The sequence below is a fragment of the Anabrus simplex genome, chromosome 3 (genome assembly GCF_040414725.1).
Source record: "Anabrus simplex isolate iqAnaSimp1 chromosome 3, ASM4041472v1, whole genome shotgun sequence".
NCBI lineage: Eukaryota > Metazoa > Arthropoda > Insecta > Orthoptera > Tettigoniidae > Anabrus > Anabrus simplex.
In genome coordinates this window covers 180,780,800-180,807,449 of record NC_090267.1, presented here as the reverse complement: position 1 = coordinate 180,807,449, position 26,650 = coordinate 180,780,800, and the positions used below count along the sequence as shown (strand labels likewise).

The following is a 26,650-nucleotide window of genomic DNA, read 5'->3' as shown; positions in this document are numbered from 1 at the left end:
CCCTTTGGGAAAATCAAATGATCATAAATCAGCGGTGGCGGCCGCTGCTTGTTTCTAAGAATACATTTTTCTCCTGCAATTCTTCTTAAAGTCTGTTGGCTCTGTGGAGATATTGCTGATGACTGATCAAGCCAATCTTTGCACGAAACATTCGGCCACACAGCTCACATCTAAAGGTGGGTGGAGGACGCAGTTGGATCTGACATAGTTTCTGCTTTTCATGGGTTTCAATTTCTTGTCTGCGACATGCCTGCTCAAACAGCAAGACACCTTCTGCTGTAGCTTTGTGCCAAAGAACACGGTTTTGTGCAGTTGTTGCCCAAGTGTTAGCATTTATTTTGGTGCTATTCATAAGTCTTCTTAAGCTGGTCTTTATAACATTTCAAAGGAGCACCTTGAGGCCTTTTGCCATGATCATTCTCACCGTAGAGAAGTTGTGTAGGCAGTCTGCTATCCTTCATACACTGGATGTGACCAACCCATCTAAGCCGATGAGTGGTGATGAAGGCTTCTATGCTGTTCATATGTGCCTTGTCAAGAACTGCCACATTGCTTATGTAGTCATTCCATTTGATGTTCATGATGGATTTAAGTTTCTGTGATGGAAGCGTTCCATTTTCTTTATGTCAAGACGGTAAAGTGTCCAGTTTTCATATCCATATAGTAATGTTCCTATGCATACAGCTCGATACACCATTAGCAACCATGCAGACTGTGATGTGAAGGATAACCATGACATACAAATCCATGGCCTGTGCAGCTTTTAGCATACTATTGCTAGGTAACATTCCATCACACATTTTGTTACCTGACACTATTATGTTAAATAAATGTTTGGATGACCCCCAACTCTAAGACATATTTATGTCAAAAATAGTATCCTTAGTGATAAGTAAAGGAAAGAAAGTAGGAAAAGAAGCTAGTGTTACTGTTAGGAGGTATGTAAATGATGTCTCAGTATCTTCATTGATTCCTTTAATGCTGTAAGGGCAAGCATGGATTACATCTTTATTTTCTGAGCCTGTTGTAGAAATCAAAAAGAAAAAAGAAAAAATAACCGAAAGAGCAAAAGCTAAGTGAAGAACTGGAGCAAAACAGACTGAAATGGTTTAGAAGACTATTGGTAAGCAATCTGGTGGAAAATGCAAGACTGGATATGGAAATCAGTAGAAGAATGCAACTCAGAAGTGTCTTGTACCACCAGCTAAAGAGTCTAATGTGGAACAAAGGTGTACCAATGATGGCTAAAGAAGTAATGTACAAGGGATAGTTTGTACCTACAGTGACATATGTAGCAAAAACCCTGACAGTGACATAGAGAGATGAAATTAAATTCTTAAAGAAGTATAATACATAAGACAAATGATAGTGAGAAATTAAGATATGCAAAAGAAAGTAAAAGTGCAAAAGCTAAATGAGAAACTGGAGCAAAACAGACTGAAGTTGTTTGGACATATCATTAGGATGAATGAAGAAAGAATGTTGAAACAAAGACTGGAAGAACAGATGACAGGAAGGAAAGGACAAGGGAGACCAAGATTACGATGGATAGACTTGGTGAAGAATAATACAAGACAACAGAATCTGGACTGGAACACAGTGTTGGATGAGGACTGATGGCAAGACAGAACAAAGTGGAGGGGAACCATATTTGCTCACACTCGGTTTCAGCTGGAAAAGGGAAAACAGTGATGAAGAATCTGCCTGTAATTACAGCAGGTGACCACAGGAATCCAGATTTCTACAGCAAGTTTATAAATTATTGGCTTACAGTGGTTATAAATAAAGGATGTGAAATATAATAATATCAAAGAGAAAGATTTGCAATTTGCAGCAAATATGATAAATAAATGAGATTCATTAGAACTATGAATCAAACTATGTGAAAGGGCAAAGTCAGGAATGATGTAAATATGAAAGTAGCTGGCACTGAGGTCCCTATTACCAATGTAATAAAGAAGCGTAGACTACAGTGGTATGGGCACATTATTAGACTGAAGAGTGAGAGACCTGCCAGAAAATACTTCGGCTTTACTGTCTGAGGAAAAAGACCAAGGGGAAGGCCAAGGAAATGCTAGATAGACACAGTGAAATCAGATGTGGAGATGAAGGTCTCAAATGGTAAGATGTCCTGGAGCAGAAAATGTATGCAGACAGGAAGAGATGGCGAGCGCTTGTACACCACACCTGGGAAACTGGAATTGGAAAATGATGATGATGATGATGATGATGACGATGATGATGATGATGATTATGATGATGATGATGACAAATAAATAAGCTATTTAAGAGTTTCTGAAGGTGTTCTCTCCAACGAGAGCTAATGGAAGCGTTGTCTTTGAGAAGTCAAGTCTATCTTTAGGTAGCGAAAGGTTTAGGCCTTGAATTGACGGGCCGTAGACAGCTTTGGTGGCATTGAAGAAAGCTTTACTATTATTTCTAAGGGCTAGTTTTTGTATTTCTAGTGATTTTGCTGTCCACGAATGGTTCCTCAACATCCGAAGTACCGAGCAAGTGGCTGCGCGGTCAGGGTCATGTAACTGTCAGCTTGCATTCAGGGGACAATGGGTTTGAACCCCACTGTCGGCATCCCTGAAGATGTTTTTCCATGTTTTCCCATTTTTCACACCAGGTAATTGCTGGGGCTGTACCTGAATTAAGGCCACAGCCTCCTCCTCCCACTCTTAGCACTTTCCCATCCCTTCATCTTGCCGGTGCGAATGTAAAGCAAATTGGAAAATTAAAACATCTAAAATCTTCTTTGTTCTTTTGCTTTAGCTTTTTAGGATTGTAGTCTTTTGCAGCTGATTCGGGATCTTTTGCCAAGCATAGTACGTTTTATATTCTTAGTCTGTGAAGCTTTCAATTCCTCGAACATTTTCAACAAACTAATCCTGATGCCTCATCTTTTTTAATACCCCATTCCTCGCAGGTTGAGAGTACCGCTGATTTAAATATGACCAGTCCATCATTGAGCAAAACTGCAATGCTGATTTGTCACTCTTCCAGACAACTCATTCTTGCTTCCATCACAAGTCTCATGTAGTCCTAGGACTTTATTGCTTGTCAGGACTGGTTGTTATTGTCCCTCAAAAGGTGATTGTATTGAAATCTTTTCATAGATAGATAGATAGATAAAGCCTTTATTTTCTGTGGCGAAGTTAGGGCTCTTGGCCCTTTCTTACACTTAACCACACACATATTATTATTATTATTATTCCATACAATGACATTGATTAACTTAAAATACTAAGAACTACAAATAACACTAATTTGTAAGACAAAAATATGAATATATACATGCAAAGAAGAATGAAAGAAAAAGTAACTGCCTACATAATACAGGTTTGAGGGGAAAAAAAAATTCAATACACAACAAAAGAAATAAGAATGTAAAAATACTAGTAAGCTTAATAAAAATACTAAATGAAAATGTAACTAATTGTATCCTTGCAAGACTAGATCTAAGTTAAATACTGTACTTACTACTAGTTATTTTTAGACTACTTCTACTTTGTAAATACAATATGGATGTTTTTAATTTAATTTAAATTATTATATTAAACCAATATTTAATTTATTGTGCAATAATCTCATCTCATTTTCACACACAATCACTCGTTCCACTCATACAGGTACTGTGCCTTGCTGGAAGCACTTAACGAGGAACTGCTGGTAGGAGGTTTTAAATATACTTTTTGATGCAGCATCCTTGATGTCTTTGGGAAGAGCATTCCACCATCCCGAAGCGGTGATAGTAAATGATCGATGGTATGTGGTTGTTCGGTGGACAGGTATTTCTAGGAGGGACACTGAGCGAGTATCATGGAGATGTAAAGAACCAAGGTGACGAAAATTGCTGGAGAGATAAGCAGGGATGTCTTCCGAAAGTACCTGGTACATAAGAGTATTTGCATATAGTTTACGCCTGTCGTCTAGTCGTAACCAAGATAATTGTTTATAGTAGGGAGAAACTCGAGCGTCATACTGTAAATCCATAGCATATCTAAGACAAGCATTTTGAGTGCGTTGTAGTTTCAAGCTTAATTCTTTTGTTATATCCGTAAGAATTACATCACAGAAGTCAAAAATGGGAAATAATAATGACCGAACAAGTTGAATTTTTAGTGATCGAGGGAATACATTTCTGAAATGTTTTAAGGGGTGCAAGCCACAATAAACCTTTTTGCAGATATTCTTAACTTGCGCTGACTAGTTTAGAGTTTCCATTATAATAACACCAAGGTTAGAAACTGATTCACAATAAGGTATAGCAGTATTATTTAAAGTTACGGGAGGAATGCAATTTTGTTTTAAAATGTGAAGATTCTTTGATGTACCGATGATAATGGCTTGCGTTTTATGGGGATTTAATTTAAGGTTGTTTTTAATTGCATAGCTATTAATTTGCTCAAGGTCAGCATTTACATTACATATTGCTTGTTGTATATTATTAGTTCTAGTGTGGTAATAAATTTGCAGATCATCAGCATAAAGATGGTACTTGCAGTGCTTAATTGATCTGGTGATATCATTTATATATAAAGTGAATAGGAGAGGGCCTAGGACTGACCCTTGTGGAACACCAATATTTTTTGTTCGCCACGTTGATTTATTATTATTTGCAACCACACACTGCCGGCGGTTTGTGAGGTAAGAATAGAAAAATTCCAGAACTTTCTGGCTAAAGTTTAAGGACTGTAATTTGGAAAGAAGCAACCTAGGATCGACAGTATCAAATGCGCTACTGAAATCTAAAAGAGTAAGTATTGTCACTTGTTTGTTGTCCATTGCATATCTAATGTCATCTGTCACTTTCAGCAGAGCTGTCATGGTACTATGTTTTTTCTTAAAGCCTGATTGGTATGAGTCGAGTAAAGCATATTTATGTAAGTACGTAAGGATTTGCTCATGTACCAGGCGTTCCAGCACTTTGGACAGGGGTGGTAGGATAGAAACAGGTCGGTAATCTGAAGGAATACTGGGTCCATCCTTTTTTGGGATTGGGATGACGAGGGCATCCTTCCACGCCATAGGGAAAATTCCTTGGGTTAAACAGTAGTTAATAATGTGTGTTACGATCGGCAGGATGGCACCAATGATATATTTGTAGAAAGACAGAGGTATGCCATCGTGTCCAGCAGCATCTGATCTGAGAGAATACATAACTTGTTTTACGTCATTTATACCAACCTCTTTAAACACAAATGTATCTTGAATTGGCCTCTGTGGATCCGTGGTAGAGTGTCGGCCTCCGGATCCCAAGATAGCGGGTTCGAACCCGGCAGAGGTAGTCGGATTTTTGAAGGGCGGAAAAAAGTCCATTCGACACTCCATGTCGTACGATGTCGGCATGTAAAAGATCTCTGGTGATACATTTGGTATCTACCCGACAAAATTAATTCAATCTCAGCCATAGACGCCCAAGAGAGATCCGGTTTACTCTAGGTCCGCTAGATGGCAGACAGAGTAAACCGGAACGTCGAAATTGACGAGCAGACAGCCAGATGGCGTCAAATCGAAATGTCTGCAAAACGGCAGCTGAGGCCATACGATTATTATTATTATTATTATTATTATTATTATTATTATTATTATTATTATTATTATTATTATTATTATTATTATTATTATTATTATCTCTACATGCATGGGTTTGCTAGACTGAAGGAGTCCTCTGCTACACCTGCCATTGATGACATCACTGTAATCCTGGCAGTGTTCTCTTACAGGACTGTATCAGCTGGGTCATCGGGACAAAAATGTGTTACTCCGTTATCCATCCTCATCAGTCCCAATTTGTGTAATCTGCTTTGTTTAAATTCTGATCATGTGCTTCTTCAGTACCTTTTTTATCATCTTATTACCATATATGACCTTATAGTGTAAATAACAAATATACCGAGCAAGTGGCTGTGCGGTTTGGGTCACGTAGCTGTGTTCCCCCTGCGGGTGGGGGCAGTAGAATAACACCCATGGTATCACCTGCTTGTCGTAAGAGGCGACTAAAAGGTGCCCCAAGGGCTCTGAACTTTGGAGCATGGGTTGGTGACCACAGGGCCCTTAGCTGAGTCATGGCATTGCTTACACTTACTTGTGACAGACTCCTCACTTTCATTTATCCTATCCGACCTCCCTGGGTCAAATCTTGTTCTTTTCCGACCCCGACGCTATTAGATCTCCGAGGGCTAGGGAGTCTTTCATTTTCACGCCCTTTGTGGCCCTTGTCTTTCTTTGGCTAATACCTTCATTTTTCGAAGTGTCGGATCCCTTCCATTTGTTCTCTCTGATTAGTGTTATATAGAGGATGGTTGCCTAGTTGTACTTCCTCTTTAAACAATAATCACCACCACCACCACTCACATAGCTGTCAGCTTGCATTCAGGAGATAGTCAGTTCAAACCCCACTAACATACAATAAAGGAGAGTACAAATGATCCACCTTATATCAATACAAAGTATTTTGCTAATACAAGATCACAACATTTTTATTAAATAAAATTTAAAAAATATGAAATAAAATAAAAATGTTGTGATCTTGTGTTAGCAACATATTTTGTGTTGATACAAGGTGGATCATTTGTACATAAAAATATTGCGATCTTGTATTAACAACATATTTTGTATTGATATAAGGTGGATCATTTCTACTCTCCTTTATTGTATGTTATAGTCTCCTTTCAATATGGACCAAATATGTTCTTAATATTAAATCAAACCCTGCTTTCGGCAGCCCTGAAGATGATTTTCCATGATTTACCATTTACACACCAGACAAATGCTAGGGATCTATCTTAATTAAGGCCATAGTCACTTCCTTCCCTATCCCATCATCGCCATAAGACCTGTCTGTGTTAGTGCGACATGAAAAAAAATTGTCCTCTAGCATCATCATCATTTACTGAAGATTTTTTCCGAGAAAAGGGTGTATGACTCCTTCGTCAAATGCACTGCTTGTATATCTTCATCATCATCATCATCATTTCCCATTATCCAGCTGTAGCCGGGTAGGGGCAAATATGGTTCCTCTCCACTTTCTTCGGTCTTTCCACCACTCCTCCTCCAACACTGTGTCCCAGTCCAGGTTTCTTTCTATAATGCTGCGTTGGATGGTATCCTTCCATCTTAATCGTGGTCATCCACGGCCTCTTCTTCCTTGGATTTGCATTTCCATCACCTTTTTTGGCATTCTTTCGTCGCTCATTCGCTTTATGTGCCCAAACCATCTTAGTCGGCTCTTCTCTATTCTATCATTCATTTTTTCCTCTCCAATTTCTTCCCGGATTTTCTCATTCCGTATTTTGTCTCTTCTACTCTTGTGTATCATACTCCTCAAGAACTTCATTTCGCTGCCTGTCTTCGACTCTCATCCTTCTTTGTCATTGTCCAAGTTTCTGCTCCGTAAGTTGTTATGGGTATGTAATACATCTTGTACATAGTTTGCTTGTATATCTTATTCAATGGAATGTGTGGGCGCATATAGGAATGTTCCTTGTATCAGTAAATATTCATCAGTTATTGAGATTAAAGATTTAACTGTGAAATATAGTTTATGTGATGCTTACTTTTACTTTATGATTTCTTGCTAATTGTAGGCGCCTACAAGATGATCTGGCAGCAGCAACCCAGGACTGTCGAGCAACAGCCCGTGACCTAGATATTGCTCGGGAGGAGTGTGAAGCCTTGAAACGCCAACTCCAGGATTATGTATCAGAAATTAGACGTGTCGAAGATCTTTTAGCTCAGAAGGTAGGTTATATATCCTTCTCTGCTCTGCACAAACACATTCTCTCACCCTTTTGTAACCTCTCACCTTTGCTCTCTCTTTAGGAGCAGACATTTACACTTTTAAAGGACACTGTACATCTATGCATTTACCCCAGTAGCAGATGGTTCTAACGGGCAGAGGGGCACTTGCCCCTCCAGCTAAGTACTATTATTGCATAGTTTTAAATGTACTGATGCTGTGAAAGATGAAGTACTCAATTTTGGTATCGTGCACAGCATGCAGCCAGTGGGGCAATATTTCCGTCTGATGCATAGTACGCTTTCTCTGGTGGGCTGCTTACGGGCCGGTCTAGCTAGGCTGCAGCCTTTCTCTGTTGTCTCTTTTGTGGGTAGGTTTTGTTCATGCCTGCATAGAATCCACTTCATCATCATCATCATAATAATAATATCCCACGTCGTTCCATCTTAAGCGATGGGTCAGCGAACGAGGCTTCTCCGCCAGTTCTGGTCTCTGAACTTCTCTCCTTCTTCAGTGCTTTCCAAAGTATGTCCTCGCTGTTCAATGTCGGTCTTCACCACGTCCTTGTACTTGAGTCTTTGTCGCCCTCTTAGTCTTTTGTCTTCAAGTTTTAGACCGTACATTTGTTTCGGTAATCTGTTATCTTTTGCATGCAAATTTGTATTTTTTATTTTTCTATACTACCTTTTTAATACAATTAATTTTGTGTTGTTAGAAATTCATATTGCTACAACACTACATTAAAAAGGAACATGTTCTGCTTGGTTTCGAGCATCCTCAACCTTTGTAATTTATCTCAAGGTTAGAACCTGTCATTGTTAATTTGTTAATTTGTACTAATTTGTACTTAATTATGATTCCAGAAACTAAGTGTTAAAATATGTGAACATAGGCATTTGTAGACACAATGGACAGTTTAACAATTTAAAATGACTGTGCTAAAATTGGGATATACATTAATTCTAATAACATTGACATCCAAAACACAGTAATATCTTCATAATAATGAGATTTGGCTAAAATTCTCAAGTTCTTTGTTTTTTGAAAAAATTGTTAGTTGACTTGTTGTATTACAGTTTGAGTCTTAAATTCTGTCAAAAAGTCAATACCGAGCTCGATAGCTTCAGTCGCTTAAGTGCGGCCAGTATCCAGTATTCGGGAGATAGTAGGTTCGAACCCCACTATCGGCAGCCCTAAAAATGGTTTTCCGTGGTTTCCCATTTTCACACCAGGCAAATGCTGGGGCTGTACCTTAATTAAGGCCACGGCCGCTTCCTTCCCACTCCTAGCCCTTCCTTGTCCCATCGTCACCATAAGACCTATCTGTGGTGGTGCAACAAAAAGCAACTAGCAAAAAAAAAAAAAAAAAAAAAACTCAATAGTGTCTAAAGCCTGAAGTCTTAAATGCATTGGAAATATTCTGCTTCATGTGTTGGTTTGAGGCATGCTTCTGTAATTTATTAGTTGTAAACGGTAAAATGCAACTAATGGTAGTTTCCTCGAACTGGTCTTGATTTGACGAGCAGACTGAATGACAAAATACAAATACAAAAATACAAATTTGTATGCAAATTTCAATACGGGTCTAAACATGAGATTAGTTACATGTAATCTGTTATCTTCCGTGCGCCGCATATGTCCATACAATCTCAGTTGCTGCAATGTTATTCTGTCCTGCAGTCTTACAACTTGAGCCTGCTTGTGAGTTTCCGTATTACGGACTCTGTCCCTCTGTGTCTTACCGATCACGCTAAGGACAAATCTCATTTCTGCTGCCTGGATTCTACTGACATCTTTACTTCTCATGGTCCATGTTGGGTCAGGATTGGTACGTAATAGGTTTCATATATGACTGTTACATTTTATTGGTATTTTCTTGTTCCATATTATGTCTTTAACTATTTTGTAGAAGTTGCTACCTGTCTGAATTCTGTGGGAAATTTCCTTCTCAGTAGAACCAGTATCAGAGATAACACTTCCAAGATATTTGAATTGATCGTTCATCTGTAGCTGTTTCCCGTCTATTTCAGTGTGTCTCACTGGTTGTCCATATCTTTTCATGACCATAATCTCACTTTTCTCTTGGCTGAAGATTAGTCCATATTCTTTAGTAGCTTCTGTCCAGGAGTTTATTTGTTCTTGAAGGTCTTCTTTAGAGTCTCCCCACAAGCATATATCATCAGTGAACAAGATAACTTTCATTTTCTTACCTCCAATGGTTTGGTGTACTTTTCTCCGAATCTCGTTCATCACAGTGATGAAAAGAAGAAGAGACAAAACACCACCCTGTCTTAACCCAGATTTGATATCAAAGGTTTCAGTCATTCCTACAGATGTTCGACTTTACTGCTGGTATCTTCATACTATTCCGTAAAATGCACAGAGTGGGAGATTTGGTCATCGATGAAGCCAGCCCACTCAGAACGGAAGTACACAAAGGCTTATCACGCCGAGTTCAACATGTGTTTCGTATGCAAGTGTTGCGAATCTGTCATCTGAGATGCGTGTTGTGGTGGCTAATGAAATTAGTCAATATCCTATTACATAATATTTAGTGTGGTGTAGTTAAAATTGAATCTGTCATTTGCAGTATACATATATACAGTATTCGTTTAAAGAGTTGCTTAAGGGATATCACAAATGTACCCATAGGTATAGGTAATTAACCTGTAGGTTACACATAAAATTTGTAGTACTTCTAAAACAATGAATTCTGTGAGAATATTCTTAGTAGACCAATTTAGCAAGTGTCAGAGACAAAAATAAAGACATTCGGTCGACAAACACCTCATTTAAAACTAGAACATGTGGGGCAATAGAAAGGGCACTAATGACAGTGTAGATTCCTACTAGAACACAAATGGTTGTGGTTTTTTTTTTTGGTGAATGGTATTCAGACATGACTTGGATGAAAACCTAGGTCACAGATCTCAAATAGGTCACCTGAAAGAAAAATATTAAAGAATCGGAAGTTCCTCCCAATGTAATAATTCATGCATGGAATGATTATCCGCATGGAACTAGAATGGGATTGACAGCTGCTTTAATTCAATGGCAGAAATTGAAGAGAGGAAACGTTTCAGCAAAGGCATTCCTATAAAGGGACAAAGACAAACACTTCTCCAGAACTTCACCAGTCACATGCAACTAACCACAAAAGAGCGCAGGCCAGCAAAGAGAAAGGAAGAAAAGTTTAAGACAATGCTTTTGTAACGCATGTGGTGAGAGAGATTGCTTTTCCCAGCGGTGTTTACTGTTCTAACAGTTTCTTAACAGTGAAGATTGCTTTGTGTTTGTGTGTCTGTATGTATAATTGTACTGTTATTCATAAACATTTTCTCTAAAGACGTATGCCTGTGTTTAATAACAGCATAGTTATACAGTCCCGTGCAAATTAATCGGAACAATGGAATTTTAAAATTATTTTTCCAATGGTTAGCGACAGTGTGCTACACGTGACTTATACTTAGTTCCTACGCTCTTTACATGTTATTTGCATTATTAATGCAGTGTTGTTTAATTTATGTGGTGATTGTTATGGATAAAAGCGGTATTTATTTCGAAGCAAATCACTTCGGAGGATCTTTGAGGTGCTAATAATACCTATTTCTTCAATGGATACGAGTCTCAGGAAGTGTAGTACGATTATGGCATTATTTCAAAATAGTTTTATGACACAAAGAGAGTTAGCGACTAAATTTGGTGTCAGTATAGGCACTATAAATAGAATTATTCAGTGGTACAAAAAACTGGATCAATTTCATCGAAGAAAATGGGGAACTGTGGCAGGAAAAAGAAAACGACACCAACTGATCACCGTTTTCTCCTCAAAAGAAGTAAATTAAACCCTAGCCTAACTGCTGTGGACTTGACACATGAATTGGGAGAAAGGGGAATGAATCTGCACATTTCTAATTTTTGCTGTAGACTTCTGTTAGCTGGAAGGAAAGCCTGCAAACGTGTAAAGAAACCCATTCTAACAGCAGAAATGCACAAGAAACGTCTTTTGTGGCCACATAGCCATCAGGACCGCACAATTGAGTACTGGAAGACAGTTCTTTTCTCTGGTAAGAGTTATTTTCAGTGCAGGGCAGAGGGTTCAATATGTGGGCCAAGCGAATAATGAGGCAACAACTTCACATCATTTGCAACAGACCGTAAAACACCCCATGCAGAAGATGTTTTGGGGGTGTTTCACACATGTAGGATTGGGACGCTTAGTACCAGTTGAAGGGATGATGAAATCCAACCAGTACATCCAAATACTGCAGAGAAGAGTTGTACCTGAGCTACAGAAGAGGTTTCCAGACAGAGACGAAATTTTTAGTAAGTCTGGCTGCTTGCCATGTTCAAAGAAAGTGAAAACATTTTTCAGTGAGAACAATATTTGTGTTTTAGAGTAGCCAGGGAACTCTCCTGGCATAAATCCCATAGGAAACATGTGGGCTGTTTGTAAAAGGAGACTCGCAAAACTTGACTCTTCCAGCATAGTACGCATGATGATGTTGTTTGAGTCATCTGTCCTTAGACTGGTTTGATGCAGCAAGATAGAGCAGATATCTTGGATTCAGGAGGTCAAATGGACTGTATTGAGTTGGACCTGTCTAAAGCATTTGATAGGGTGGATCATGGGAGACTACTGGCAAAAATGAGTGCAATTGGACTAGACAAAAGAGTGACTGAATGGGTTGCTATATTTCTAGAAAATAGATCTCAGAGAATTAGAGTAGGCGAAGCTTTATCTGACCCTGTAATAATTAAGAGGGGAATTCCTCAGGGCAGTATTATTGGACCTTTATGTCTTCTAATATATATAAATGATAAGAATAAAGAAGTGGAATCAGAGGTAAGGGTTTTTGCAGATGATGTTATTCTGTATAGAGTAATAAGTTACAAGATTGTGAGCAACTGCAACGTGACCTTGATGATGTTGTGAGATGGACAGCAGGCAATGGTATGTTGATAAACGGGGTTAAAAGTCAGGTTGTGAGTTTCACAAATAGGAAAAGTCCTCTCAGTTTTAATTACTGCGTTGATGGGGTGAAAGTTCCTTCTGGGGATCTAGGTGTTAATATAAGGAAAGATCTTCATTGGGATAATCACATAAATGGAATTGTAAATAAAGGGTACAGATCTCTGCACACGGTTGTGAGGGTGTTTAGGGGTTGTAGTAAGGATGTAAAGGAGAGGGAATATAAGTCTCTGGTAAGCCCCAACTAGAGTATGGTTCCAGTGTATAGGACCCTCACCAGGATTACCTGATTCAAGAACTGGAAAAAATCCAAAGAAAAGCAGCTCGATTTGTTCTGGGTGATTTCCAACAGAAGAGTAGCATTACAAAAATGTTGCAAAGTTTGGGCTGGGAAGAATTGGGAGAAAGAAGATGAGCTGCTCGACTAAGTGGTATGTTACATGTTATAATTCTCATGTTTAGGTATTTCAAGAGGAAGGCTAATTTTTCTCCTCACAAAAGATAGACTATAGACTGGTTCTAACTTATATTTGAATTCCACTTAATACTGATGATATCGTTTCTCTTTATATTGTTCTAAGAATTGAACTCATTTCCCGTTACCCGCCACGGCCAATAACATATAAACTTAGCACACCGCTTTGACCCTCTCCTCCATTAATCTCACATCATCTATAACACTAGTAACTTAAATATCAGTCATTTCAATGCTACCATAGCAACTATTTAATACTATTACAATTGAAAATAAAAGAAATTACACACAACGTTTTCTCTCCGAATCTTCTTTACATCAACCAATTTCAACGTTAATAAAGAGGTTAGTGGTTTTACACACTTCGATTTCTCTTTAAACTCTCCTTTCATTCAAATTCATTCTTTAACACGTAAATCCCCTATTGTTACAGACTTCAATCCAAACTTCTCTACACAAGAGACTACAGCCGTTCCTTTCTGCTAACATTTAACACAGCAACTTACCTTCAAGCACTCTTCTTCTCTCATGCTTCTAGAGAACTACAATTTTATCACTTCACATTTATTATAAACCCCACTTGATGTGATTATTATAGTGACATTCAATCTGTTTAAGATCCAAAAGTTTCCTCTAGTGTATAAACTCACGACTACTTGTATTTTAAACTTCGTTAAGGCCTCATTTCAAGAATGTCTTAACTACATTCAAGAAAGTGTATAATTTTATGAATGTATTTTAGACTTTATTAAGGCCTGATATTAAGAATTTCGTAACTATTGTCAACCATTTCCAACATTTCCTTCACATTCATATGTAATTACAATCAGGTACCTGATTAATCAACTTTCATTTTGAGATTAAGGCTGAAGATGCCCATAATTAAAGGGCAAAACATGTCCCTATAATTTTATTTAATTCATTATCTTTTTTATGTATTGAACAGGTGGAATAAATAAACTTGAATATTTATTTGCTTTTAAGTGGTATGTTCCGAGCTGTCAGCAGAGAGATGGCGTGGAATGACAATAGTAGACGAATAAGTTTGAGTGGCTTCTCTTAAAAGTAGGAAAGATCACAATGTGAAGATAAAGTTGGAATTTAAGAGGTCAAATTGGGGCAAATATTAATTTATATGAAGGGGAGTTAGGGATTGGAATAACTTACCAAGGGAGATGTTCGATAAATTTCCAATTTCTTTGTGAAAACATTTAAGAAAAGGCTAGGTAAACAACAGATAGGGAATCTGCCACCTGGGCGACTGCCCCAAATGCTGATCAGTATTGATTGATTGATTGATTGATTGATTGATTGATTGATTGATTGATTGATTGATTGATTGAGCTCTCCATATTACCCTATCCTGTGCTAACCATTTCATTTCTACGTAACTGTTGCATCCTACATGTGCTCTAATCTGCTTGTCATATTCAAACCTTGGTCTACCCCTACCGTTCTTACCGCCTACAGTTCCCTCAAAAACCAACTGCAAAATCCTGCGTGTCTTAACATGTATCTCATCTTTCTACACTGCTGTTTGTAGAAAGTGAAACACCAAGACCGAGAGCTATGATCACAATGCAATTTGTTCCATATATTAGGGACATAACAAGACATAAATGATTACAATTACAGAACTGTACATGCATGGTGACCGTGGAAATTCAGTATGGCGTAGCGCCACTACGCGCTGCAATCAGAGCCGCTAGACGCTGTGGCATGGAATCAGAGAGCGCCTGAATATACTGCTGGGGAATACCCTTCCATGCGGTTTGTAGGCACGTCCATAAATCAACAGTGGCTGCAGGATGACTTGAGCGAATAAGGTGCCGACCAATCATATCCCAGACATGTTCAATGGGTGACATATCCGGTGAATGGGCAGGCCAGGGAAGCAGTGGTATCCATCGTTCTTCGAAGAAGGCTTGCACATTCCTCTCCACATGCGGCCGGGCATTGTCCTGCTGGAATATGGCATCTGGAATGGCCTGCAGAAGGGCAGTGTCCCGGGTTGTAAAACCTCCCTGATGTAACGGTAGCTGTTCAGATTGCCCTCAAGACGTAGGAGGCAAGATCACATGTTATAGGCAATTGCGTCCCAAAACATCACACTTGGCGTTTGTCCACTATGCCGCTCAACAATACAGTCTGCCCGATGGCGTTTACCACAGCGGCGTCTAACGCGTATGCAGCCATCACTGTAGGACAAGTTGAAGCTGGACTCGTCCGAAAACACTATATTTTGCCACTCAGCACGCCAGTGTCGGTGTTCACGTGCCCATTGCAGTCTACGGCGTTGGTGGTTGCTGGTCAATGGAAGCCGGCGCAATGGCATGCGTGCCACCAGTCTCGCCCTCAGAAGACGGCATCGAACCGTTGATGCATACATCCTCACACCCGTTGCAGTGCTCCAATGTCGAGCCAACACCGTGGACGGAGCTGTTCTGTCCATTACGGCCAAGCGGACAAGATGGCGGTCATCTTGAGCTGTGGTCACATTGTGTCGTCCAGTACCCTGTTGGCGCTGTGTACAGTCCTCTTCTCTCCACTGGTTCCACATACGCCTCGCCTCACTGTTGAAGCAGCGTACCCTGTACGAACCGCAATGTCACGGAACGACAGATCCATCTCCCGGAGCCCTATCATTCTGCCCCGTTCGAACGCACTCACATGCTGATATTCTCTCCTGTGATGTCGGCGAGGCATAGTGGCACTTAGGTACACATTTCCACTTCGTATGACGGCTCCGCACTGACCGAGTGTTGCGTAACACTGTCCTGGCCGGTCACACACAGAAGGGCACTGCTGGCCCTACGTGCATGCCATCTCTCTGCAATTTAAAATACTTATTATGGTTCCACTATTCTACACGTCTTCTGATTTTGGCATGTTTCAGACCATTGCTTCTGAGTGTTTCACTTTCTACCAACAGCAGTGTATTTCTCCTGGTCAGATTTTACCAATTCAATCTCCTCTCACCAATTCAATTCATTATCTTTTCATTCGTGATTCGAACTATCCATCTCACCTTCAGCATTCTTCTGTAACACCACATTTCTGAGCTAGTTATCATCCATGTTTCACTTCCATACAATGCCACCCTCCAGGCGAAAGTCTTCAAAAACATCTTTTAATTCCTATATCAATGTTCCAATGGCAGAAAGTGAAGAGAGGAAACGTTTCAGCAAAGGCATTCCTATAAAGGGACAAACCGGAGACATTATTTGTTATGTACGAGAGTACTTTGAATGAGAGAAAGGTAATAACAGTCCTCTCATTTCTGTAAATAAAGTGTTAGAACTGCACTTGCAGTTAGAGTGAGCTAAAACACTGTAGTTGAAATAGGAAAAGACAAGTATGATTATTGTAACTGGGCAACTGTTGTGTGGGAATTATATTTCTTGATATTGATAAATATTTCTTATTGCTGCAAATACTTATTTTAATTCTGCAATACATCTTTAACATATGATATTGACTTTGCTGTGAATAATACAATGTAGCAACACCAAGCATCTCGCTCTCTTAAACATCAATTTCATTCTAGTTCCACACAGACAGTAGCTGTGTAAGGAAAAGTTAATATAGTGACTGAACTGGACTTTGCTTATTGCTGATCAATAGGGCTCGGATGTTTAAGACCTAAAAATAGCCCAAATAAGCAAGCAAATATGACCTCAAAAGTGACAAAATATGACCTCAAAATTGATTAAATATGACATAAAAATTACAAAATATGACCCCAAAATGATTAATCTAAATATGGTCATTTTAAAATAAGTTATAAATCGAAACGGCAAATCCTTTGATACGTGTTTGTTAACTAAATTCTTTATTCTTACTTTCATATTAATTTTCTGAATATACATGTTTAGCAGTTATTCACAGTCTATTGTCCTCGATTTACTTATCAAACATTTGTGAATACATACCTATAAAGTAAGCCCTACAAATTTCGCTAAGATTATCAGGCCATACAACATTTTAAAAGTCAAAACATGTTTGGACCCTTCATTGGTGGTTTGAAATACGAGTAAACTAGAAATCAATCTATTTTTAAAATATTTTGGAATGTTTGAGCTCAGATTACATTAATATTATTCAAATGCCTTAAAGTTTAAACTGAGCACCACGAAACAAATTAAGTAGATGTCTTTCGATATATTATGGTAGGGCGGCAGGGCAAATAGTGCAAACTCACATAACTTTTTCATTCTTCTCCACGGGTGGTATTGAAGTATATGACAAGATTCATCTTCCAAGCATCAGGCGCGAAAGACCTCCGATTATCACTTAACACATTCTTGTAAGAAGAGAAGCTCCTTTGTATGTCACAAGACGTTATTGGTGCATATTTAAATAATATTAAATCACTGCTGTCGAGTATGCACTCATCTTGAAATGCACTGGTACCTTATCCTCTAAGAACATCATTTATCTTGCACACACAGCGAAAACCGTCACTTCGATTGAGCACATTTTGAAGTTTTACTTTTACACTGACGCCAACTATTCCATGTGATTGTTGTGCTGAATGTTCAAAACTTCTCATAATTTCAATACTTGCATGAATTTCTAAGGTAGCAGCTTCTAAACGAGTAATTGCACCCGATATAATTCCAGAGTTCGACTTAATATATGCTAGACATTCTGACAAACTGTTGGAAAACAATTCCTGTGCAATCTTGATTGAAGAGGCAGAGTATTCCACTTGTATTAACTACAGATGTGATACGGAAAAGCAGTTTTATGAATACTAGTTTTCATTCGGAAAGTTGACGATGATTTTGCACAGCTCCAGCTGTTGCCAAACCGCCGAAATATGACCGAAATATGATGTTTCTACGAAAATTGCTCAATATATGACCTTATGACAAAATATGGCCAAAATATGCATTTATACGACAAGTAAAAAATCACTTAATTGAGACAATAATCACCTGATCTTCACCAAAATCCAATCAGGCAAGAAAATAGAGACAAAGAAAAAAATATGACTTTTCCTAAACATCCGAGCCCTACTGATCAATCAACAAACATAATGATCAGGTTAGAATTATTTAATGCAAAAAATTCAGTGGGTTTTTTGCAAGTGGCACTGCACAGTCTTGATGAAACTGAAAATTTCCTACATCTTGCAATTTTCAAACGTTTTATTAATTTTACAGCCAAAATAGACATTATGAAAGAGCACTTTTCCAGAGCTTTTATATGTAATGGTATGGTGAAGGCCATTCAGAACAAACTTTTCGACTATATGTTGTGTAATAAACAAATTTCTTCAGAAATTCAAGTATCACAGTTTGTTGCAATAGAAGTAGATGAAACAACTGCCAAATGGTACTTGTTTTCCAATTTGAGTTAGAGAGTCACGTTCACAAAAGGTTTCAGGGGTTCATGAATCCAACCGACAGGAAAGTTGATGGGTTGAGTGTCTGTTGAAGCAAATGAATCCCATTGTTAACAACACACCACATAAACTAATTTATCATGGTTATGATGGAGCCAGCATGATGAGAGGAAGGACAGGGGTATGCAGGCAAAATTGAAAGTGCACTATCCTAATGCTCATTTCATTCATTGCTATGGATATCAGTTACATTTGACTATACAGAAGGCTTGTTCATACAATCCCCAAGTCAAATTATTTTTCTGTAGCCCATCTGCATTTTTTTTCCAACTCATCTCACAGAAGTAGCCTCTTGAATGAAATGATGGAGACTAGACTCCCTTGGACAGTTATAATTTTCTAGAACTGCAATATTCGTACAGTGAATGTAGTTTGTGAGAATAGGGAGAAACTGATCGAGTGCTTTCAAAGAGTAGAAGAAGATAAAACGTCTATCAGCATAAAAGAAGCCAGTGGACTGTGCCGTGCTCTTTAGGATACAACTTTCATGTTCTGGTTGTCTATTTTTCATAAATTAATGCTGCATATTGACATACTGTGCAATCAGTTGCAAAAACAAGAAAAATGTAAAGAGATAGATAGATTGTAGGCGATTTCGCATACTACAGTAATTTGAATAAAAGCCTTCCAGTAAATTAGACAAGAACCATTGCAGTGAAAAATGCCTGTGACATTGTTATACACCAGGTGCATGATAGGTTTGCATTTACTGGGCATATTACAACTTCAACACTATTATATTCTGAATGATATGAAATATTCTGTTCCACCTTTCTAGAAAGTGTATTAAATTCTACTGTATAAGACAGAATTAGAAGTTAATTATAAACAGAGAGATTTCAGGCAAGTCAAAAGAACTCTACCACTTCTCACTTTTATTGTAGAAAATAATCTAAAATCTACATTGTACAAAAATGAAGCTTCTCAGCATAATTGTCACAACATCCATGTCCACAGCCAAAGCAGAGCATTGTTTTTTGTCACTGACATATATATGGGCATTTCCAAAAAATATAACGTCTTACTATGATACCCTTTGGTCAAGCGTCGGATTTTTCTATCAACTCTTTTTTTTTTTGTCAAAAGGGATGCCAATTTTGTATGCTTTGTTGAAGCTCACTGATTCAAGTTGCTCACATTCTATTTGCCCTGTGATACCACATTTATTTATGTGGGCTATCAGGTAAAAGCAATCTACATGAAAAAGGTATTATGTTTGTCCAAATTCACTCCTTCAAGACTATGTTACGAGCTGACAAGAGAACTCTTCTATACAGAAGAACTACGTCACAAACTAATATTGCCGTCTACAGATGCATTCAACCAGTTACAAACAGAGCTGCAAACCAAAAAGGGAGATAGATAGGAAACATTTTACACCACAGAGGCTATGACCAGTATGGATTGGATGAAGGCAAACTATGAACTCAGGCACATAGTGACTAGATTAGCAACACACAGTTTTCATCATCGTGTGTGTGCGAACAAAACTTTTCACACCCCGAGAAAGGAATGTATATGTGTACTGTGCAAGAAGATTTGCGACTTATATCATGTTGTGACATGTACTAAAAAACAGATGACCGAGCTCGATAGCTGCAGTCGCTTAAGTGCGGCCAGTATCCAGTAATCGGGAGATCGTGGGTTCGAGCCCCACTGTCGGTAGCCCTGAAGATGGTTTTCCGTTGTTTCCCATTTTCACACCAGGCAAATGCCGGGGCTGTACCTTAATCAAGGCCACGGCCGCTTCCTTCCACTTCCTAGGCCTTTCCTCTCCCATCGTCGCCATAAGACCTATCTGTGTCGGTGCGACGTAAAGCAAAATAGCAAAAAACAGATGGGACTAACCAAATTCTGTTTGATGTAATTACTCATGTAAACATATTTTAATGGCCACTGGCTGCAATAAAATCTTTATTATATGTGGGCATGTCTACAAAATATATTGACCAAAGAATGACTCTGCTCTGGCAATGATTTCTATTGCAGAAGACCTCATTTTGATATGGCTGACTTTGATGATAAGGTAATTTCTAAGTTTGTGGCCTTATGGCACAGAAGAATGGAATTCATGTTTAAGCACAAAGGGGTGTACTTTGACTGCCTGGCCTTTGCGAATGATCTGGCCACTTTTGCTAACAACATAGATTCAGCAGTCAGCAAGATCAATAGGCTGTCAGAAGTTGCTGATAAGGTAAGACTCCAGATTTCTATTCCAAAGACAAAATATATGACAAACATCTGTGATGGACCTGAATGGATGAACACTAATCTTGCAAAAATTGGTCGTGTCAAGAATTTCAGATATCTTGGTGAAATCATCCAGCAGAATGGATTAGAAGAGGAAGCAATCAGTGTCAGGATGAGGAAGTTAGACCAGGCATACCAAATGACAAACAATATCTATAATAAAAAGTCCATGAGTATAGGGGCCAAGTTCCGACACTATAACACAGTTGTAAAACCTGAGGGATTATATGCATCTGAAACTTTGATCTTAAGTAGTAAAGGTCAAGCTGACCAGCTGGAAAAAAGAGAGCACAGGATACTAAGAAAAATCCTAGGTAACAGGTGGATTGATGGACAGTGGCGAATGGGACCAAAAGAGGATTTGTACAGCAAGACAGAACCTCTCACAGCGTCAATCAAAAAGAGACGGCTACTATTTTATGGTCATTTCTTGAGGATGACTGATGATTGACTAACGAAAAGAATATGGAATTTTATTCAATCTAAGGCGACAAGGCCGAGATGGTTCCAGGAATGCGAAAAAGATCTGAGGCAGATTGGTATTTCAAACCAAGAAATTCATGACAGGAACGCATTCAGAAGATTGGTGAACAAGTATCAAGGTTTCAAAATTCCATCAACTTCCAGAAGACGGAAAGGACCTTTGTTTGAAGAGCATAAACAGGCACTCGACGCTGGGCTCAGAAGATACTGGCAGGAAGTCAAAGCCGGAACAAGAACAAGACCAAGACACTAAAATGAAGTTGGTTGTTACCACGCAGTCCATAGAGGCTCAACTCGATGTATTAAAAAAAAAACACCGTCATCATTGAAAAGTGCACAGGCCCTGCCAGTAGGGATATTATTTAAAGAGGTTTTTGCATAAAATGACTTGTGAGAAAACATTTTTTTTTAAGTTTTAGAAGTATTTGAAACAACATTATTTTCAGTGACCCATTGTAGGAGAGTATTTTAAGGCCTTTTGTACTTTATCCAGTTTTATTGTTCTTCAGTGTTGTCTTCGTAAAGAGGGGAAATATTTGGAAATAATAGTCATTTACCAAATAATGTCAGTTTTTCTGTATCATTCATAAATATCAGAAAGAGTATTGGTCCTAGTACTGAACCCCAAGGGACATCAAATGTCACTGTTGTTTCTAGTCTGATTGCATCATTCAAACATACATATTATTTTCTTGCTATTAAGTAACTTTGTAACCAATGATGTACCATTCCTCATATTTCTGCTGCTCTTAACTTATTCAGCAAGAGCGGATGATTAACTGTATCAAAGGCTTTTGTTAGGTCAGTGAAGAGGCCTGCCGCAATTTTATTGTTATCGGGGGAATTTTGCATCAGAGTCACTACATGGAACATATATAATTCTGAGATGTGTTGTGGAAGAAAGCCATATTGACTTTTAACAAAAAAATTGCACTATTTTAAATAATCCGTTAATCTTACTTTTACTACCGACTCGAGTACCAGTAACTGATATGCCGTCAATAGGGACACCAAGTCTTGGAAGCTTATAGAAGAATCAGGGAGTATAATAGCCTTTTCTGTGTAGCTGCAGGTCATGGGAAAAAGTTGCTGCTGTTGTGATACAACAGTTAATTACTATGTCCAACTGGTTTCTAGATGTTACTGTTACTCATGTACTTGCATTACTCCTCAGACTCGTGTACTTCAGGCTCAATCTTGCTGGCCATTATCTCAGTCTTTGTCACACTGATCTTGAGTACAAATTTGGTGTATGAGTAGTGGAACCTAGTTATGCTATCTTGAAGTCCCACTCTCATGTCTTCAACTGTAGCCACATTTATAGTTCTAGACTGCACTTTCCTACTGGTTCAGAGGTCCACAGGGTGAAGAGACCTCCATCTATACCAACAGTGGACACCGTCAGCATTTCTCAGTGCATCATTTATCACAGCTATGATGTAAGTGGAAAACAATGTTGGAGCAATCACACACATGTTTCACTCCTCAACAGACCTCAAACCCTTCTGAAAGCATACCTTTGACTCAGATCTTGTTTTGCATCTCTTCATGGAGACTCCTGACAAATGAGAGGAATGTTGGGGGGCAGCCAATCTTGTGAACTCCTGTAAATGACACAGGGAGAACACTTCGTTAACAATGCCTCAGTGCTTATGAAAGCAGGCCATCAGGAAGTATCATTTCAGCAAGTAATTCCAGCCATTTGAGCAGTACTCTAGCAAACACTTTCTCAAACATGAAGAGCAAAGATATTCCACAATAAGCATTGCAGTCACATGCATCAAACTTTTACTTGTAGGTTGGATGTATAAGGGTAGATCTGAAGTCAGCTGGTACTGTTCCTTCCTCCACACATCCTGTTCATTGCAAGAAACAAATTTCATTGTTAACCTGTAATTTTTAGCAAACATTCCACCTTTACAATACAGTAATTATTTTTGTTAATATGTTATTTTGAAAAGCATAAAAATAATTATTGTATTGTAAAGGTATTAAGCCTGTTAAGCTTGCCAATTGCTGATATGGAGCGCTTGGCTACCATATATCACTATTTCTTGGTGCAGTGTAGTTGAGAACTGCACTACTGTTGGTGTTAAGCAGAACTGAGAAGTGTTCTGGCCATCTAGCGAGGATTTCTTTAGGTTTAATCGCCCGCAAGGTTTAATCTTGTGCTTTTACGGTTCTGTTTCAAGCTGCTGATTGAGTGTGTTTGGCCTCTGGAGAAGTCCGGCGTAGGTCTTTCTATTTGATGCTTATGGGCAATCTGCATATCTGGTTGTGTGTGATGATCATGATTATCAGATAGGGAGAGGGGGAAACCCTGTGTTGACACATAGCCTACTCCAGTTGAACAACACCAAGGGATCTGCTCAAAAGTTAACATTCCCATCCAACGGATGAAGCACTATCAACAGCGTCATAAACCCTCAGTCTGGAGAGGTCAGGATTTTAGCACACAATCTAGTGATTAGAAATTGTATACCACCATCTCATTTTCCAAATTAATTGAGTTAAAAATATATGGCTTAAACCTAAAACTACCCAAGTGCTTGATGAACTAACTTAATGTCCATTTGTCATTTCATTGCAAGATCTAGTTAACTATGGTTTGTTAAATTTTATTGTAAGAATCTAAAGCTGTTAAGAGTCTTAACCAAATCATCATCAAAAAATATTGTTTTTATTACCATGTTTCAAGAGTTGATGGAGTTAGTTAATCTATTGGTTTATCAAGTTAAAATGTTTGGAATTCATAATCAGTTGAATGCTCAGAACACTTTGTAGTTAATGGTTATTATTTTATGACAGTAAGGTATTACATTTGTCCAACAGGAAAGTGAGAGAAGCGAGATGCTCGAACACTTCCGTGGGTTGAGTATGGAGGCATCTTTGCTGGAATCAAACAATCACAGTCTGGAGAATGAAGCTTATGAAAAAAAGAATCAGCTACGGCAGGCTCAAGATCGTATTATTGACTTGGAACAGCAGTTGGAGATGAGAGATTCACTTGTCCATAGCTATGAAACCCAGGTTAGTTATTCATTTTACATGATCTTTCATATCTTTTCAGGAAGAATGTTCCCTAAATTTTCAAATTGAAACCTATTTGATGTTTTCCATGCAGCTATGAAGAAAAGATTAAGTCACAAAAATTAGATGAAGATTTAAAATATTTAATTTAGTCTTCTGTTTTCTTCATGCACTTAACATATATAGATGCTGTCCTTTTTACCATGTTCTGTTTTTATTGAACTTTCATTTGTAAGTTCAAGGTCTAATAAGTATGGTACAAACAATATTTATTGAATTATTTTATAGTTAAGCAGGTACGAAGTTTGTCACTTTTTTGGGAGTAAATTGTCATATTCATTGCTGATAGGCTGTGTTCAGTTGGATCAATGAATTATTTCAGCTGGAGAGAATTATTTGTACTATCTCTCATAAATAAAAAACAGCCTCAATCATTCTCAGAGGAGAAGAATACCCATATAGGTCTCAGTAAATAATCTGGGTCCATGCTAAATGTACGTAACACGACCTAATACGTTGAAAGTCTGTTTCTATTACAATGCGGTCGTGAAAATTCAATATTCAATATTCATAAACCAATTTGTTTAAAAATTCTTAAATCTTAACCCATCCCTGGTTAGCAATTGCCTACAAGATACCAATTAAATTCACAATAGCAATACCTTGAATCCAATGATCTCTATCCACACTCCTCATTCCCCTAGTGCTATGTACAAGAAACTATTGCAATCATTCTCCACATTTTTCTATAGCAATACATTTAATTTTGGTGTAGGGATGTGGTGACTCTATCGCCCAGTTGGAAACCACTGCAATCAGCTACCCGAATATTGGCGGGGAAAACATAATGTTTGCTGGGTATGGAGGAAATGCCTACTCCCAGTTCTAGACAACTAGGATGAAATAAGATAGAAAACCTTCTTCACATTTTCATAAAATCATCCTTCATCTCTCATCTTCACCTTTCTAAATAACATTTAGATTTGTAACTGGAGGATTTATTCTCCTCTCAAAGTGACACCTTAGACAGTCGACCATGAAAAGTCTTTTGAAGAAGAATTCCACTGACTGCTATCATATATTGGAAAAAAAGACAGCATTCGGAAGTGATGGGCTGTCATTCGGAAGATTATGATGGATCGGAGCATCAGAAAACTCAACAGCCAGAATCTACACAAAAACTTCAAAGAATTTAACTTAAATCTCTTTCTTCTCGACACACAATGTTAACCCTTTCTGCCAAATTGGAAAATTAAAGGTTGATCATGGACAAACATAAAATTCTAATCATGGCCCTTCAAGAAATAAGGAATAGTGATAAAGACCCAACAGAATCGCAAGGGTACCGATGTATAAAGGAATCCCTGGAAAACGAGTGATGAAAACTGTTCGCAGTTTGGTAATAGATTTCTAATAAATCTCAAAATCATAGATTCAGTCATGGAATTTAAATCTCAGTTCCCCAGACTAGCAACACTAACTCTGAAATATGCAAATAAAATCTACACAATTATCAATGCACATGCTCTCACTAATCACAAAAATAACACCCTAAAGGATAAAGAAGAAGCACAAAAATTCTGGGATCTCCTGGATGAAATTTTAATCAACATACCTCCATCACACGTTAAAATTCTCCTTGGCAATTTCAATGCACAACTGGGACAGGAAAGAAGGTACCGAGATACAATTGGAAAACGGCCAGCACATAAGAGGACGAATAAAAATGGTCAAAGATTGTTTGAATTATGCAGAAACCACAGTCTTATCTCAAAATCAGCATATTTTAAAAGGAAACCTTACAAATTAAAAACTTGGAAACATCCTGATTTCCAAAAAGGTGAATGGCAACTGAATTGCGTTTACATGGATAAGTTTCACTATCTTGAAATCTCCAAAGTCCTAAGGTGGGAAAGACTCAGGGTCAGATCATTATGTTGTTAAGATCAAAATAAAATGAACTCCAAGGGTTAAGAAAAGACCTCCAAATAAAAATAGAAAAAAATCTACCCTATCACCATAATAAATAATAGGGAATAAATAGGAAAACAGGAGAAGGATCTGTCAACACTAATACATTAGAAGAACTGACCACCAAACTAAAAACAATAGCAGAAGAGTTAGCTCTAACAAACCCTAGGAAAAAACATGAATGGTGGAATGAAGAATGTGAACAGGCATTTGAAAGAAGACACCAAGTTTGGATAAATCATCAAGCCCAAAAGTCAGACAAATCAAATTTAGAACAAATAAACATAGAAAGGGAACCCATAAAATCATCAG

At 38.2% G+C, this 26,650-nt stretch overlaps 1 protein-coding gene across 1 annotated transcript in view; it reads left to right on the top strand.

Moving 5' to 3' along the window:
• Positions 1-26,650, top strand: part of LOC136866120 (centrosomal protein of 135 kDa) — a 670,869-nt gene that overhangs the window by 499,212 nt on the left and 145,007 nt on the right. The window contains exons 17-18 of the mRNA XM_067142807.2: positions 7,596-7,749; positions 24,170-24,367. Coding sequence (XP_066998908.2) covers positions 7,596-7,749; positions 24,170-24,367 — 352 coding nt within the window. The remainder of the gene's footprint in view (positions 1-7,595; positions 7,750-24,169; positions 24,368-26,650) is intronic.